Below are 18,984 nucleotides of genomic sequence, written 5' to 3' on the forward strand. Positions count from 1 at the left end.
CAGGGACAGTTCTCAATGTTCCTCCCTGATTTTCAGACATTGTTTTTAATTCAAAACAATGGGATCTAACTGCTCACCATGTGGCTGTGATGAACAGGGATGCAGTCCCACTTCCTGCTCTAGAATGCAGCATAGCTAAAATAAGCCTCCGCCTACAGACTAAAACTTTCGGTAGTGACATGAAAACGTGGGACGGCATTGGTTTAATTATGTTTTTTTATTTAAAAATTAGACTCATGATAAACCTAAACCTTTCAACTTCAATTTAAAAGAAATCAAACAATTGTTTTTAAGAAACACTTTGAAAGAAAAAACATATAGGTTTTATTTTTACAAGTGTAAATTTAGGGTTAGGGTTGGAAACTGACACCTCCCCATAGAAAATACCCTGTAAATGATGATTTTATATATATATATTTATTACTATCTCTATTAATGCATTGGGTTTAAATATATCATAACATAATCCTTGTAAATATTTAAGGTCTGAATATTTAATGTTTTTTAAGTAGTTTTTTAAATGTAGGACTGCAGTTTGGAGTAATACGGTACAATAGTCAATAAAAGTCCCCTGTGACCTGATCTTGTATATGTTTTTTTGATGTCCTTCCTTTTAGCTTATAACGAATATTTGCTTCATTTTTCCACTTAGTACTTTAGTCTAAGTTTGTAATTGGAATTGGATTAATTTTGTATATTTTAAACTTTTAAAGCTGTTTATTTATTTATTTATTCATAAGAAAAGGATGGACTGGTTCAGGAAGATTAGAAATACACATGAGTATCTACAATATATGCCAAGCTACAGTATATATTTCAGTGAATGGGATAATAATATGATAGAAAAGCAGTCATACACCACCAACCGATGGACTAATTGTTATACATTGATGTACTGACAGTGTACAGAGTTGTTGACAGTTTACATAATTTCCTTTTGAAAAATGTGCATAACTGTATGAATTTTATAATATGAATATTGTACCCGTTTATTTATGTATTTTATTTATTTGTAAAGACATTTCCAATAATAGTGAAAGACGTCAGAAATGCGTTAGCAGTGACTTCTTCAGGCTCAAATGGATGATCTTTCTGTCTGTTAGTGGTGGCCATCTACGACTACACCAAGGACAAGGATGACGAGCTTTCCTTCATGGAGGGCGCCATCATCTACATCATCAAGAAAAACGACGACGGCTGGTTCGAGGGCGTGTGCAACGGCGTCACCGGCCTGTTCCCCGGCAACTACGTGGAGTCCATCATGCACTACGCCGACTAACGAACGCCGACTAACCATCACAAACAAACATTTACGAAGTGCATTAGGATATGACCGAATGTTTGTTTTCGTCCGACGTATTTAAGTATTTGCTGTGCGTATCGAGGGACTGAGCGAACACAAAGGCGAATGCGGAAAGAGCAGCAGCAAGTCTTCGCTTCTTTCTAGCTAGGTCTTTTATTTATATATATATTTTGTACATACGGTACTGTACGAAGCTGCCTGTAGATCGTTAACTAGTGTGTTTTCGTGCGTGTTTCGTCAGTGTAGCGAGGCCAGTCTTTGCAGTATGCCAACTTGTCGGCTAGGGCTTGTTTTTATTCAGAAGTGCTCGTTGTATTTTTTTCCGTAACTTACTGCCAAACTCTTCCCTCCTGTCAGGGAAGACGTGTTCTGAATGTTGTTTCTTAAATGTGATTCATGCCTGGCTGACGATCAGGCAGAAACCGGGAAAACGATCGTCGTGACTTTTTTTTGGTCTGTTTTTCCATTTTTGCCTCCAGTCTTTGCCTACACTGTATTTTAATTCCACCTTCATTGCTTTGGCTTGGCCGAGGCTGAGGAAGGAAGCAGTATTACTTAGAAAACTACTCTTCTTGTTTGTGTAGCTTAAGGCTACGTTGGTATCAGACAAAGGCACTGTTGAATGAGTGAGCGCAGTGTTCCTCACAGTTCATCTCTTAAGACTACTCAAAAAACCAACAGCTGTCCACTACCATGAAGATCATCTCACTTCCACTTTGGGTCCCATTTAATGATCCAATCATGTCATTATTTGTCACGATGGCTTATTTTTGGTCACTGTAATTTACACTGTGTGTCCGAAAGTGTCCAGACGCCCGCTCGTCCAATAATGCTCAGCATTATTAGCGAGTTTGCTGAAGTAACAGCTTCTGCTCATCTGAGGAGGCTTTGCTGAAACGTTGCTCCTGACAACCCAGAGGCTTTTGCTTGTGCCCCATCACTGCGGTACGGAAAAGGCTGTGGGTTCATAGATTTTATTTGATCAGTTTTCCAGTGATATTTGTTCGCTCAAGATCTTGAGCTATTTATATGATTATTACAACAAAACAAATGTTGGTCTCCCAAAAACAAACTAACCAAAAGTTTATTTTACAGAACGCTACAGAAAATCACAGCTAACATGCTGCTCGGATACTTATTTCAATTAAACCACCAGCCGTACTGACCAATACAGCCTGCAGACAGATAAACAGATAAAATGTTCTAGATTTTTGGCTAAATGGTCCACAAAGTTAAGTTTTGGCCCAAATGGAGCATTCGTTAAGTTTTTACACAGAATTTCAGCATAATTCATTCATCTGGATTCACACAAAGTCATTCAGACTGGTTTGATGTGAAATGATTCATTGAGTGCTTTTATTTGTCCTTAATAATCTGATAACTAAAATCAGATTTTGTCAAATGCTGTTTGCTTTTTCCAGTACTGCAGTCTATTTTCGCACATGTGCAGACTGATAAAACGAAAGAAATCAGAGTAAGAGTTCACACTCACTGAGAAATCTGATTACTGAGCTAAAATCCAGCCTCTTTATCGGATTTCTTAATCGGATTTGTAGACCTTACTCAGATCTAAGAAATCAGAGTGTGCTGTTTACATGACCTCTTGAATAATCAGATAACTGCAGAAATCTGGATGATCGATGATCGACAGTGTCTCAGGCATCAGGCAGTGAATTCATAACCATTTTGTACAGTAACTTTCTGTGAGGGATCTTTTAGAGCTGGACGTCTGGTTCCTATCACCACCACTGTGAACAATTCGACTCTCTAGAACAGGAGCTTTTCACATCAAACCACTCTAAATGACTCTGTTTACGTTAAAACAATTGAATATTGCACAAAATTTTGAAAATCAGCAAAATTCCTATAAGAACCGTAAGCAGACTGAAGAATCGAAAGCAGATCTGTTCTGGCTTTTTGAAGATGAAGACAGAAATGAAAATGAAAAAGGAGAAAACCTGTTTCATTGTCTTACTTTACTTCGTACATCATTATCAAGATCTCAAGAAAATTATACCACCAGAAAAATGTTTATGTCCTGAAATTAATAACTCAAGCTATAATAAAATAAATAACTCAAATAAAATAAACTTGTTATCATAAGAAAACAGAGTAAATATAATGCATGAACCCATGGCCTTTTAGGGCTTCCGTACTTCAAAAAAATCGACGTAATCTGATTTTTCTCGCTAAAACTATGAGGAAAGAAATTAGAAAAAAACATTCATTTAGGCCCATTTCACCCCTCGCCCCTACCACTCAGCCCTGAGCCCTCTGTTTTGCGTGTTTACGTCTAGGGGTAGGGTGTCCTGATTCTTGTTGAGATAGAGGGGTAGGGCGAAGTGTTAGAGCTACATGACCTTAGGTTTTTCAGAGTCTCCAAACAGAGAGTTATGAGAAAAAAAAGAAAAACCGGCAAGATGGCTGAGCAAGAGACCAAAGAAACACACAAATCTGAGAATCTTCTCTGTTAAAAAATTACGATAACCACTGTATTATCTTAGTTTAATGTTGTTTCAGTGTATTATGGTCGTTTTCTTCATAGCAAGCATAAAAAAACGCTAATTGCATGCTAATGTCTTGGTAGCTAGCTCGCTAACTTTCCCGTTCCACCTTAAATAGTCCAGCAGTTCTGACGCCTGAAGTGCCATAATGTAACTGCTGCACCATTTAAGGTGGAACGGGAAAATTCGAACAGGAAGCTGGTGAATATCTGACTTCAGCTCTATGAGCAGCGCTAGTAGCTGTTAATGAAGTGATGCTCTTTTTATTTGAGGGTCCCATTTCAGAGGGAAGATTTCAACCACTACCCTGTAACTCAGTTCCAAGGGGTTAGGGTGACACTCGAAAACAAGGGGTAGGGGTAAGAAGAAGAAATGGGATTGGGCCTTAGTCTCATTACAGGTCTTTTAAAAAAACATCAGAAGAAACTTCTAACAGGTGCAGTAACACCTTTAGAGGGCAGCAGTGAGTAATGTTTGTTTATTTGAGCTTAAGCTGATATTCCATCTTTGCTAATGCCTGAAATTATAGCAGCATCCTAAACTACATGCTGCTGTACTGAATAGTATGTCAAAATAGTAAAGCACCAATGCAGTTTTGGATGCAGCTTAACATTAAAAAAGGCCAGACGAACAAAAAGCGAATTCGCGAGTTATTTACTGTTTCAGATGAGGATAATTCCAGGCTCATTCCTAACTCTTCCAGTCACCAAGCACTGCTTCCTGACCACTAAGTGTGCCCAACTGTAAAATACAACGCTATGTTGATGCGTTCATTGCTATTTTTAGAGTTACACAGAGTTTGCTAACTTGATCTTAGCTAGCTAGGCAGCTAACCTTTGCATTCTTAGCATGTACGCTAGCACTGCCCCATTTCCGGAGGTTACACAGGCTGAATCCACCAATTAGAAAGGGTGTCTGGACACTTTTGAGCCCAGTGGTCACTTTCAGCTGATTTTCTGATCACTGTATTGAAAGAGAATGAGAAGCGCTCCTTGGCTTAAATGCCAAGACAGCCCTGTGTGTCTCGACTGCTGTTGAAGGCTGATTAGCCGTGTGAGGGTTTTTACTTTGGTTGTATTTATTTATTCAGATGAAGTATATGTGGGAATGTAACTCACTGAGAGCTGTCCGAACCATGACCAGTCAATGTTACTCATTGCAAGGCCTTGTCATAAGACGTGCAGATGATGCAGTCTAAATGTCCTTCCCTGAGGTGCTCTGCAATGACCTTATCTTTCATCATCTTGTATATAATCTGTTTTCTCAATTTATGTACAGTCTTTTTTATAATAAAGCACCGTCCTGTATACTGTGGAGTGTATGTGGTGGTTCTTTACATATTGCCCAGGTGTAAATTCATCGTCCACTTTATTAGAAACCCTCTACCTTAAACTCCACTCACTGGCTACTTTATTAGAAACACCTACCTTGTGCTTTCAGTCACTGGCCACTTTATTAGAAACACCTACCTTGTACTTGCACTCAATGGCCACTTTATTAGAAACACCTACTTTGTGCTTCCACTAACTGGCCACTTTATAAGAAACACATAGCTTGTATGTCCACTCAGTGGCCACTTTATTAGAAACACCTACCTTGTGCTTCCACTAACTGGCCACTTTATAAGAAACACCTACCTTGTACTTCCACTAACTGGCCACTTTATTAGAAACACCTACCTTGTACTTCCACTCACTGGCCACTTTATTAGAAACACCTACTTTGTGCTTCCACTAACTGGCCACTTTATTAGAAACACATAGCTTGTATGTCCACTCAGTGGCCACTTTATTAGAAACACCTACCTTGTAGTTCCATTCACTGGCCACTTTATTAGAAACACCTTGTGCTTCCACTAACTGGCCACTTTATTAGAAACACCTACGCTGTACTTCCACTCACTGGCCATTTTATTAAAAAAGCCCCTCTTGTACATCCACTTACTGACTTCGAATGGACTCAAATGGCACTCTTTTCATTGAATGAGCGACCCAAAGACATCCAGCCAAGAGTGGTCATGTGGTCAGATACTGACTATTAATGAAGGACTAGAGGATGGTCAGCACAAACTGCATTAACAGATGAGCTACAGCCTCTAACTGTACACCAGCAAGGTGGAGCTACAAGAGAGGGGTTTCTGATAAAGTTCTCTATTTAGCTCTGTGGATGCTTCTTTGATACGAATCATTGCATTACACTGACTCTGTTTAAACGTCTTGCCAGTAGTAGCCGCTTCAGTACTGCAGATAATGAGCCGATCAGGGAGTTTGTCGTGTCCCTAGTTTGATTGTAGGTCTAATCTATTGAAAAAATGGCCCAAGAAAAACCTTTAAGACGTCCTTTAGGTTTGAAATAACAGATTTTTTCAGGTGAAATTTTGATGAAGGTGGAAATGGAGTGAGGCAATAAGAAACTAGAATCTGAGAAGATCATGTGTTGTTCTCATCACATTAGAAGATCTATTGCGTTGCTTGTTGTTACACATGATGGCCACAAGGGGCTGCAATGAGTATACAATATAGTGAAGTCAATTTCTGAGAAATAAATAGAAATAGCTGCATGCAAAAGTTTTAACACACCAGTCAAATTATGTTTTGAAAATAACACACCCTCTACAGGGAAAACACACAAATATGTCATTTTATGCAAATTGTTGTGTACATTTTCTATTGATTTGCTGAGTTTAATGTGCTGAAAAAGCATTACATATAAAATGTCTGATTCCTTTGGCACTTTTTCAATGTTAAATTTAGCAAATAAACAGTAATTCAGCATTAAAATGTGCAGTAGTGTGTTCTCTGTATGGGGATGTTATTTTCACTTAGAAAATCAACAAAACATGTCATTTGACCAGGAGCGCCCAGAGCACAACTGCATTCTTCAGTGTTTAATATTTGGACTGTAGCTGATGATGGTAAATGTACTGTATTCCCTGTTCTAGCAAGCCTGCTTTCTCTCACATGCTCTTAACTGGCTGAATGGGGGATGAGTTCATGCAGAACATTGATCACACAATGTTGTTCGAAAGCCGGACGCTGCAGGCCTGCATTCCAGGCCCTTTAGTTCCCATAAGCTGGCACTGGATCACGATCTATGTGGAGTCTCTAATGAGAAACAGTCATAGACTTACAAAGGACTGCCAGCCTGGATTGAGGACTTTATGAGTGCTGTTTGGAGGTGCTCCAAAATCCCATGGGCATTACTAGTTTTCCTGTTATTATCATTATTGTTATTTGTTGTATTGTTGTTAGTCCTATTAATGATAAGCTATAGACAAAATACTTTATAGCTACATCAGAAAAGTTTATCTTAAAAAAATGTAGAATTCCCAAAATAGACAGAATCGAAAAGGGTTACTGAGTTTTCGTGACTTTTAAAAAGATGTTGGTCACCCATTCATTTTATTAATAGGTCACCAATGAATGTCCATTGAACTTTTAGCATTTGATTGGGCTGTGAGCTGGGAGACATGTCACTGCTGTAACAGGGTTTTACTGGGCCACCACCTGGGAGACCTTTCAGCACAGTTTGACTGGGTCACAAGCCAGGAGAATTCACTGCGGTAGCGGAGTTTCACTGGACCAAAGAGCTGGAAGACTTTTCACTGCAGTAGTGGATTTTGGCCAGGCTGTGAGCTGGAAGACTTTTTACTGCAGTAGCAGAGATTGAATGGGCCTCAATCTGGGAGACATTTCACTGCAGCAGTGGAGTTTGGTCAGGGCAGGAACTGGAAGACTTTTCATTGCAGTAGTGGAGTTTGACCGGGCCACAAGCTGGAAGACTTGTCACTTGTGGTAGTGGAGTTTGACTGGACCTTAATCTGGAAGATTTTTCACTGTGGTAGTGGAGTTTGGTCAGGGCACAAACCAGAAGATTTTTCACTGTAGTAGTAGAGTTTGACTGGGCCACAAGCTGGAAGACTTTTCACTGTGGTAGCAGAGTTTGACTGGACCTTAATCTGGAAGACTTTTCACTATGATAGTAGAATTGACTGGGCCACAAGCTGGAAGACTTTTCACTGTGGTAGTGGAATTGACTGGGCCACAAGCTGGAAGACTTCACTGTGGTAGTGGAGTTTGACTGGGCCACAAGCTGGAAGACTTTTCACTGTGGTAGTGGAGTTTGACTGGGCCACAAGCTGGAAGACTTTTCACTGTGGTAGTGGAGTTTGACTGGGCTGCAAGTTGGAAGACTTTTCACTGTGGTAGTGGAGTTTGACTGGGCTGCAAGTTGGAAGACTTTTCACTGTGGTAGTGGAGTTTGACTGGACCTCAAGCTGGAAGACTTTTCACTGCAGTAGCAGAGTTTGACTGGACCTCAAGCTGGAAGTCTTTTCACTGCAGTAGCACAGTTTGACTGGGGCACTGGCCAGAAGTTTTTCACTGCAGTAGTGGAGTTTGACTTGGCTGCAGTAACAGCTTGACTGGGCCATGAGCCAGAAGACTTTTCACCATGGTTGCAGAGTTTGACTGGGCCGCGAGCTGATTGATTTTACTTCGCGGTTGAGATTTCTCTGTACCAGCAGCAGAACTGTATGTGTGTGTGATTTGTTTGCTGTCAATTTAATTTTGTTGTAAGGGTAAGGCATCATTTGCTTTGAGAACGATGCTATATAAACTAAACTAAACGTACCTTTTATTCGCTAGACTACTGACCATTGACAATTGACCTTCAATTACAGTGACTGTCATTTTCTGGGCCTGGTCCATTCAGTGAATTAAAGAATCTCTTCACAGAATCACAAAACTGAAGGTCTTGAGCAGTGGAGGTAGGAAACGTTGCTTTCCACAATTGCAAAATGGTGTTTTGGAGTATCTTGAGTTATAGTCCTATAGTCTTGCTCTTTTTCTTCTTCTTCTTTTCTATAGAAAATCTATACCATACAGAGCTGCAGGAACTTGAGGAAAACCATGGGTTAACTTTCGCAGAAACTTGAGAAAGACCAAAAACCTGTTGCCAATTAAGCCAGTGGCACATGGACTTTACTACAGGATGCATAAGAGCAGTCAAGGCTGAGACTCAATTCTCATTCTCTGATATACACAGGTGATGTAAAGTGTTTACTATTTTTTAAAAATTATATTCCATTAAAGGAGATTAAAATGTTAAAATGGGGGTTGTAATGTAGCTCAGTTGTGGATTACAGGGGAGTTTCTGGGACGTCCAGGCTCATCGTCGGGACTAAAAGTTGCTGAAAGCTTTTTCCCACCTCTGAAGTTCCAGATGGCGGTCACGGTGCTTTTTTTCCTCGTGTACATAGCTGGAATAGTGGGAAACACGTCTGGAAGCTGCAGGGGCACACGCTGCCCAGGGCGTCCCATCGCCCCTTACACGATCGTCCACCCTCAACATGGCAGCGTGCGGGAAAACCCAAGGACATTAACGGCAGAGGTGTTTGTCCCAGAATGCGCAGGGAGAGGTTGCCGCTCGCCTCTTAACGGCACAGAGGGGTGCAAGGGCATCGAATGCAGGCTGCCCCCTCTCAGTACGCGGGTCAAGCCCAGGCAAGGTGGGTGCCATGGGGACAGATGTCCTACAGGAATAGACGGTGGAGGCGGCCGAGTAACGATTGTGAAAGCACAAGACAGAGCGGAGCATGTGCTGCGGGATTTGCCAGAGCGTGAGGGATCTCCGTTTGGAATCCAGCTCACCTGTGATGTCAAGCCAGGTAAGAAAGAGCAGGTGTGGTCCCCATTTTGACCTAATGATCCTAGAGGTTTCAGAGGGCGGCCTGATGTGGCCCAAAGCCCAAGTACATTCTATTGTGAATAGGAATGTTTGAAATGAGGAATATTTTCTGTCTATTGTTATTATTATTAGGAAAAACTAAAGACAACAACTTATATACACTTAAATTCTATCTAAGTGAATTTAAAACACATCTTCTGTGCCTACAGGTGCTTTTCTGAACATCGCAATAAAGTTAACTTAAGTGATTGTTAAGACACAAATTTTGGGCATAACCAATATCGATATATTTATCTGCTAGTTACTTTGAGTTTTGCAACTAAAATGCAACTAAAGTATATTTTAGAAGTAATTGCTTTACAATATATTTCTAAATAACACACTTAAGTTGATGACAATTAAATGTATTTCCATAAAATACATCTTTTTAAATCTACTTTTAATATTCTCTTTAGACTGACTGGCCACTTCATTAAGTTTACCTCCTTGTTTCTACGCTTATTGTCCATTTTATCAGCTCTACTGACCATATAGGTGCACTTTGTAGTTCTACAGTTACAGACTGTAGTCAATCTGTTTGTCCACCCTGTTCATCAATGGTCAGGACCCCCACAGGACCACCACAGAGCAGGTATTATTTGGGTGGTGGATCATTCTCAGCACTGCAGTAACACTGATGTGGTGGTGGTGTGTTAGTGTGTGTTGTGCTGGTGCGAGTGGATCAGACACAGCAGTGCTGCTGGAGTTTTTAAACACTGTGTCCACTCACTGTCCACTCTATTAAGACACTCCTACCTTGTCAGTCCACCTTGTAAGTGTAAAGTCAGAGACAATAGCTCATCTGCTGCTGCACAGTTTGTGTTGGTCATCCTCTAGTCCTTCATCAGTGGTCACAGGACGCTGCCCACAGGATGCTGTTGGCTGGATATTTTTGGTTCTCAGTCCAGCAGCACTAATGTGTGGTGGTGGTGGTGTGTTAGTGAGGGTTGCGCTGGTGCGAGTGGATCAGACACAGCAGTGCTGCTGGAGTTTTCGAACATGTATAAACTCAGTGTACGCTACATGTAAACTACTACAACTCTCCAATTGATCTCTACAGTCTGCTGTAACTGTTACTATGTGTTGGATTAAAACGTACATAAGTGAAATGAATGAAATCTGGCCTTTTTGCATGTGCTAAACTGCCCAGGTTCCAATGAGGTGCCGTCAGAGGATGCTCTGGTGCTACAGCTGCGCTTGGCAAAGGGTCAAGAGAAGCTGGTGGAGGAGCTCCAGGGCCAGCAGACCGAGATCAAGCAGCTCCAGAGCAAGCTGACACAACAGCAGAGCACGCTGGTGGCTCAGCAAAGGGAAATCCTTGAGCAGCAGCAGAGGATGTTCGAGCAGATGGAGCAAGTCAAGGCCCAGTACAGCCTGCTCCTGGACAGCGTCAGGCACGTATCCTTTCAGGATGCACACAAAGATCTTGAGGGCCACCTGGATAGCCTCAGGCCCCAGACGAGAAGCCATGAGCGGGAGGCCTACACCATGCACAAGGTGGACATGGATGCCAGCGTAATGGAGGTTGGCAGAGCCCTGCCAGGTTGTGGCTCCTGCCGCGCTGACGAATACTGTGATTTCACTGGCGAATGGGCTCACTGTGAGAAATGCACTGTTTGTCTTCCAGGGTTCTTCCTAGTGTCCCAGTGCTCCATTCACGCAGACAGGATGTGTCAGGTAATATTATTTAGCTTATTAATAAATAATAATAAAGATTTTTAAATAATTACAACAATTTTTAGAGCAAGTAATGTGATTAGAGTCCTGTATTCAATTGAAAGCATTACAAAAATACAATATTTGATGCTTTACTTTTTGAATTTTTTTTTTTTTTTTAGTAAATATGCACTTATTCCAAATTTGATGCCTGCAATTGGGACAGGAGCATGTTTACCTCTATGCTTCATTACCTTTCCGTTCATCAACACTTAGTAATCGTTTGGGGACTGAAGACATTTTTGGTTTTGCTGTTGTATTTTGTGCTTCATAATGCACCACAATTTTTCAGTGGGGGATAGTTCTGGACTGCAGGCATGTGCAGAATGTTTCTTGGTATTGTCATGTTGAAATAAGCATGAACGTCTTTGAAAAAGACAATCTAAAAGGCAGCATATGTTGCTCCGGACTATGTATATATCTTTCAGTGTTAATAGTGCCTTCAGAATGTGCAAATTACCCACTAATGCAGTGTTTCTCATCCCTGCCCCTGGAGGCACAGCCCTGCACATTTTAGTGCTTTCCCTGCTTTAACACACCCACTTCAACTCCGTAAAGAAGGTTGACTCATCAGACCACGATACACGTTTCCATCAGTCTGTTTCAGATGAGCTCAAGCCCAGAGAAGTTGGCGGTGTCACTGACATATGGCTTTCACTGTGCAGAGCACAGATGCAGTGATGAATGTGTTTATTGACAACAGTTTGTCAAAGTATTCCCAAACCCGTGCAGTGATATCCATCACGGAAGCATGTTTTTTTTCTATGCAGTGCTGTCTGAGGGATCGAAGGTCACGGGCATACTGTTGTGATTTTTGGCTTTGTCCATTGCGCACAAGATTCCCTTAATCTTTTGATGATGTTATGCAACATACAGAGTGAAATATCTAAAATCCTTGCAGTCACTCACTGAGAAACGTCGGGCCTCGTCAACCGTTCTTAAGAAGAAATTTCTTCTTAGAACCCACTTACGCAGTTTTCACAAAGGTCTTGACATTCACCAGTGTTTTCTTCTTTGAGATTTGTTCTTAGGTGAGAACAGAATCTACACACACTGAAGAGCACAGATGTGTGAACAGTTCTGTGCTTCAAGAACACATCATGAATCTGACATAGACTTTTTCTCGGGGCCTTTCTCAAGAACACGTTTAAGAAAAAGCTTAAGGAAGATGTTGGTGAATGATGCCCATTGTTCTTAAAATTTTGGATTATTAACAGCGTGCAGTTTTGGCAAAATACATTTACAGCATTTAAAATAGCGGGCCTTGACCCATCCTTGCCATTCCTGGATGCTAATTTAATACCCAAGCATTATTGCACCACCTGTTTAAGACGTTTATGGAATATTTCTCAGTGTTTCTAGTCTTAAATTGTCCCTGTCCCAGCTTTTTTGGAACATGTTGCAGGCATCAATTTCGGAATGTTAATATATTTACAAATAATAATGAAGTTAATAAAGTTAACAAAAATAGCTTTTTGTCTTTGTACTGTTTTTATTTAAATATGGTTCAAAGTGGATTACAAACCACTACTTTCTCTTTTTATTTGCATTCCACATACTGTCCCAAATTATCACATATACCTTGACTGAGCAACAAATGTGAATGTCTGCAATTATGAGTTTTATACAATATCACAGGTGATGTTAATGAGCCCAAATGATGAACAACATAATTTTTTATACAAATGTAACTTTAAATTTTATATATCTGATAGGATAGAGATGAATGCTTGGAGATACAAAACCTATGTGGAGCGCAGAACCAGTGTCTCAATACCCCAGGTGAGTCAGACACACCATTGTAGTATCTCTTTCTTGAGGTCTCTAATGAGGATCATGAAGGTAGTTTTGCTTCTAACATCTGATTGGCTGAGCTGCAAAGTCATTAAAACCATTATACCCTTAATGTACTGTTATATTGTTTACATTGACCACCAAATGTACTGATAGATGAAGTAAGAACCTGGTTTTGTTTAAACTGAGGGGCCGACAACTTATTTTCTTAATGATTAGCCTAAAAGAGATCAAAGTAAACAGGCTAAAAGTTAGCTAACAGGCTAAACCACTCCTCCATTAATATTTAGTGTTAGGCTTTGATGTACGGAATGATTCTCTGTACAACTGCAAAATAAAAAGTCCAGAATATGTTACCTGTATGTCTTAAATGTCCTTGTTTTTGACCTTAAGTTGTATTAAAACAGATGTGACGCACCATTAGCTTGATGCTAACACTACATACAAAATCGTATTGAGGTTCTGTTGGCAGTTAGCATTATCTGTGCGGTGTAACTTTATGGAGGTAAAACTACTTATATCTTCCTGCGTTAAATGTATTATGATATTTTGATTATTTTATGACAAAAAAGTAAAATGACTACAATGAACTGAATATCTGTCCTTCAGCAGTCCATAGTTGCTTTACCTTAATTGCTTACTTTAAACAAATATAAAATTTCTTGGTGGATGAATTGTTTATTGTAATTATTCTGTGTTGCAAAAGAATTTTACCACAGGTAAGGGGGGTTTTAGGCCTGAGGTAAAACAGACAACACCCCTAACTTGTGGTAAAATCACTGTAACGCAGAGTCTCTCATGGCTTAATGCATTAATACACTGTTGTATCGCTTCTTGAAAACAGGTGGATTCAGGTGTACAGGGATGTCAGTGAAAGAAGCAGCTGCCGGGATGTGTGGTCATGCGTACTTCTACAATTCGGAGCTGGAGGAGTGCCAGGCTTGCTCCGAGTGTGATTCCCAGACCGAGGTGTCTCCTTGCACAGCCATGACCGACACCGTGTGTGCAAGTCCCTCTGACACCGGACTGTCCATCTCCTGGTCCGGTGACGTTACCTTGGCTCAAGGTAGCGAGTTTCCGAATATGGAACTTCACATCCAGGGCAACAGTGATGGGAGCCTGGTTTCCAGCACCAGTGGCCAGTTGGTTTTCCATCAGCATGGCCTTGTCTGGGTGGACCATAACCTTGCATTGAGACATGGCTGCCGGAGTTTTGTTCAAGCGTGCCTGAGGTTGAATGCCAGTGAAGAAGGCGGTCGGGATCTGAGCGGTGTGCGTGTGGAACAGAGGGAAGGGAAGTCTCTCCAGAGCATCAGCGTGAGCGGGGCATCTGCCGTGGAGCCGGGTCACATGCTGTCCCTCTTTCTGAAGAGCGCTAGTCATCACTGCAACCCTGACAATGAGAAAGTCCACTTGGAGACGAGCCTTGTGGCACCCTTCAGCTTGCTCTGGCTCTCCCATGACACAGGTGCGGTTGCTATGACCGCTCAGGCTGTGGCCTCGGCACACTTTCATACCAATTACCGCCCCACCTTCCGCACTTCTTCCATCTCTGATCCCTACATAGTGAGTCTGACTCATGATAATCGTGGGGTTCGCTTTACAGAGAAAGGCACGGTAAAATTTGTCCTGCAGCAGGCAGTGTACTCAATGGGCCAAGCCTGCGTATCTGAGGGCTTCTACCTGCTGGCAAACGTCAACCGCAATGGGAGCAGTGCTGAGCTGACCCGAGCATTCAAACCTGGTGTTCATTACAGAGACACATCCATATCCTTGTCCGCTGCTGCCACTGTGGATGCCGGGGACACACTTAGCTTTGAGATCCTAGCGCCAGCGCAGTGCAACGTCCGCTACTTTGGCGACGACTCTGGGATCAGCATGCTAAGCCTTGTGTGGATTCCTTCCGCTGTGTCATCCTCCATATCGGCCACCGTCTCCAGCAAGGGTCTGCCCTTCGGCGCAGTGCGGAATAAAGCCTTGCTCTTCCGTCAGACATCCCCACCAGTGGCGCAAGTAGAGCTTGCTGGCATGGGGCACCAGCACCCACACCGAAACTTCGTCTTCAAGGAGGCAGGGACAGCTAGTGTGGCCCTTGACCTGAGGTTGATCCACTCTTGCAGTATGATCAAGGTCAGCTTGCACAAGCAGGCTAGGCAGCAGGGATCACAGCCTGCGGCTGTTGCCCGGCAAGTTGGAGGTCAGATGCCTGAAGGGAGTGAATGGGCCACTGTAGCGCTGAGGGTGTCATTCCCAGTCCATAATGGGACTGAAGTCTTTGCTACAGTGGACTGTGTGCGCGGTCGCCTCAACCAGATTGCCCACGATGTAGGGAGTAGCATTACTGTCCTCTGGACTGCTGCATGACTTAGGCATTAGGTTACAATCTTTTAGCTTAGCACTAGTCATCCAATTTGCTAATCTTGTGGGGCCAGGCTTAACATAACGAGAATATCTGGGGACAAGTTTGGGCTAAAAGATGGTGGGAATATAGACTTATTAGGGTGGGAACAAACTGAATGATACATTTATAAACCAATCCAACACCTCATGAGGACGGAGGTCAAAGTAGGGGTCCAACATATTCAAAGTACTGTCCAACAGTCAGCAAGCCTGTCATTAGCCCATGGATGTAATGTGAGTTAGCATGACTAAAAAGTCCAACAAAAAACTCACATGACTGGAGAACACATTAAATGCAGGAAAAATAAACATTACCTTTTAAAAAAAACAGTTTCAGTCTATATTTTACCTTTAGATATCACTGGGCTACAGATAATAGTTGACGATGGGTTACCAGTGACCGAATGTGGCCTCTGTTCACATTTTTCAGTTTGGCCAAACTGAATCGAACAGTGTTCCTGAAACATTAAATTCAAAGAATAAACGTTTGCTAACGGTAGTGTTCTGATAGCAGACTAGAGGAAATTTCGGGGGGTTTTAGGGGGTTACGGCCTTGTGAGCGGTGAGTTTTGCTGCCAGCCACCTCCAAAAGTTACCAGACGTCTGAGATCATGTTTTTCCCTGCAAGACCACAATTTAGTTAGTTGCAAAGGATGGAATTTCTTGCTATTTTTAAGTGGTATATTCAGTTATGCTAGTATGCAATGGTGTAGTTACCCTTTTATACTTCGAAACAAAAAAATATGCTCTTCACATGTACGACTAAATGTGTATATTGTGATACTCTAGTTTACATGCTAAACTCTAGATCGGCATGCTAAATTTATTGTTGCAGTATTTAGTATGCTGTTGGTGTCCCGAGTGTCTGTTTTATTTTTACAACTTTGAATTTAGTAATTAATACATATCGCAGTACATATATATTACATATGCATATTTAAAAGTATACAATTTATTTTGGCCTTTATTTAAGGGGGAATTCCACCAATTTTTCAAGATTTCTGCATAATTAAATGGTTAAGATGTAAACAGAGTCATTCAGAGTGTTCTGATGTGAAATGGTTCAATAAAAAAACAGTGGTGGTGATAGGAACCAGACGTCCACCCCTAAAAGCTCCCTCACAGAAAGTTATTACGTGGAAAGGTTATGAATACGTGGCCTGATTCCTGAGACACTGTTTTATGATAGTTTTGTGGAGATTTCCTTAAAATATATCAAATCAATCCATGCTTGGGAGGTGCATAAAGGATGTTCTAATGCAAAATAGTCCCCGAAGAAAACTTATTTTTTCAGTTTTATTACTATTTTACCATCATCAACATTCCATATAAAACTCAGAAGACTCGTGTAGGTTCACTGGTGGTTTAGGATAGTAAATAAAATGGCTATATTTGTGTTGTAGTCACGGTGACATCTGGTTCCTATCACCACCACTATAAAGAAATCTGAGTCTCTACAATCAAACATTTCACACCAAACCCACTCAGAATGACTCTGTTTTTTATTTTGAATTCCCCTTTAAATGTGCGGTTCATCCATAATCTTAGCATTACTATATCAATTATTCTTCACTTATTTGTCCTAAACATACTAGGTAATATTTTGTAAGCTATTACCATAACAATGGTGCTACTTTATGCTATTTACAGTCTGGTTTTTGTGAACTTTTTTTAAATTGTCTTGTTTGCTTTCATTGTTTGATTATATTGATGTTAAGATTATACTCATCATATTATTTAGCCATGCTCTTGTGTGTATTGGTGCTGTATTTTGTTGTAGTAAAAATACAAAAAGAGATCCTGAAGCCTATGAATGGCATAAAGGGATAAATTAAATAACTTAACACAGACAGTTTACATCTGAGCCCTAGTGAATAAAGGCCTCTTAATAGAAGCACTGTGTGAGTGTCTATCTATCTATCTATCTATCTATCTATCTATCTATCTATCTATCTATCTATCCGCAGTTGGGTTTAGATGACGGTGGAAGAGCAGACTCGTACCAGGCTCTCTGTAGGCAGAAGCAGAGAAGAACAGTAAATGTGTTTCTGTTCGTGGTGGGAATCAAATGCAGGTGTCCCTCCACACAGGCCCACATGGTTTTCATTGCAGATCAGAAGATTGTTTTATGAGTGGAATTTAACCAAAACAGGAGAGCAGCACCATTCAGACTCCCTGAGTGTAACATTATAACGTTCCTCCACCGGTTTTTCTGAAGCCGACGTCACTTGAAATAATAATGTAAATAATCAAATTAGGGTGTATATAAGGTTCACTCAACATGATGAGCTGACCAGACTGTGGTCTCACTGATGGATGTTTAAAAATGCATTTGGGAGCAATTAAAAAATGCAGAGTCATTTCCATAACCTGCTCTTGGGTCACTATGGGTTAAACTGACCCAGCATCACTCTGTTATATGAATAAACCAACAGACCGGGTCACATGAGTTACCCTAATACAGCTGTATGCAAAGAATTACATGGTTTTTTTTTTGTTTTCTAAGTGAAAATGAGTTAATGCACCCTCTACAGAGAACACACTTCAATATGCACATTTCTGTTAATTTTAGTGCACAATTTCTATTTATTTACTGATTTTTACATATTGGGAAAAAAATCTAACATGAAATATAAACTATATAAACTGTTTTATGTCTCATGTGTTCCCAATATGTCATAAATACATAAAATTTAAATGTCCAGAAGTGTTTTGTCTGGAGAGGATGTGTTAACTCATTTTTACTTTTGGCCCACATTTTTAACTCATGGCCCACATAACCAACTACAAAAGCTTTCACGGCCCACAAGAAGGTTGAAGCAACCTGCCTGTTGCAAATGCAAGAAAATGTAACACAATAATCAGTTTGGCCTATCAGACCAGATGAAAACGTACCAACTTACACTGAAAATACATATACAAGCTAGTTATACCATTTACATCGCAAATAATAATCACAACAATAATATTTGTCATCTTTAAAATGTTGGGTTTGGTTAAATGTCTATGTGAAGTTTTGTGTTTGCAAAAAATTTAAAAATAAAAAATAAAAGATTGCCAACGGGCCCCTAGCAGTCCAGTCAAGGCCCACGGGGGGCCTGTGACCCACAAGTTGAACACCGATTTAAAAAATCAACAAAACATGTAATTTGGCCAGGGGCACCCAAACTGTTGCATATGACTGTCTATATGTCTTCTTTGACCCAGCGCTTGGTTAATTTATACCCTTTTGTTGGGTAACTGTCTTTTTCTTAAAAATATAAAGTACTTATTAGTCTAATATGATTCCCACAAATAAGAAGTGTTGCTCAATATTGCCAAACTACAGAGCCCTGCAGGTGACATCCTGTATAGATAATGCTTAATTATTTATAGAAATAATGCTGTATTAACATGTGGGAACCAGATCCTGGTTGTGTGGCCATGACTTAGTAAGCAGAGGGACCAAAATAATTAAGTCGTGCCTGTGAGATGATGCCTTATTAAGCTATGGTCAAGGCTTAATTGTCTAATTCCCACACCTTACTATGCCATGGCCAT

At 40.8% G+C, this 18,984-nt stretch overlaps 2 protein-coding genes across 5 annotated transcripts in view; both read left to right on the forward strand.

Moving 5' to 3' along the window:
• The window catches only part of abi1b (abl-interactor 1b), a 30,390-nt gene extending 27,597 nt beyond the window's left edge, over positions 1–2,793 (forward strand). For all 4 annotated transcript variants that reach the window (XM_036597102.1, XM_036597104.1, XM_036597103.1 and 1 more), the window contains one exon: positions 1,104–2,793. In XM_036597102.1, the coding sequence (XP_036452995.1) occupies positions 1,104–1,279 (176 nt within the window). In that variant the 3' untranslated portion in view covers positions 1,280–2,793. The remainder of the gene's footprint in view (positions 1–1,103) is intronic.
• Positions 2,794–8,787: 5,994 nt separating this feature from the next.
• Positions 8,788–15,692, forward strand: si:ch211-252f13.5. Its single transcript, XM_036597710.1, has 5 exons — positions 8,788–8,853; positions 8,954–9,475; positions 10,685–11,211; positions 12,966–13,032; positions 13,889–15,692. Exons 2-5 carry the CDS (start codon positions 9,031–9,033, stop codon positions 15,406–15,408), a joined length of 2,559 nt encoding a protein of 852 aa, XP_036453603.1. The 5' UTR covers positions 8,788–8,853; positions 8,954–9,030; the 3' UTR covers positions 15,409–15,692.
• The last annotated feature ends 3,292 nt before the right edge of the window (positions 15,693–18,984 follow it).

The sequence above is a fragment of the Colossoma macropomum genome, unplaced genomic scaffold, assembly GCF_904425465.1.
Source record: "Colossoma macropomum unplaced genomic scaffold, Colossoma_macropomum, whole genome shotgun sequence".
Taxonomy (NCBI): Eukaryota; Metazoa; Chordata; class Actinopteri; order Characiformes; family Serrasalmidae; genus Colossoma; species Colossoma macropomum.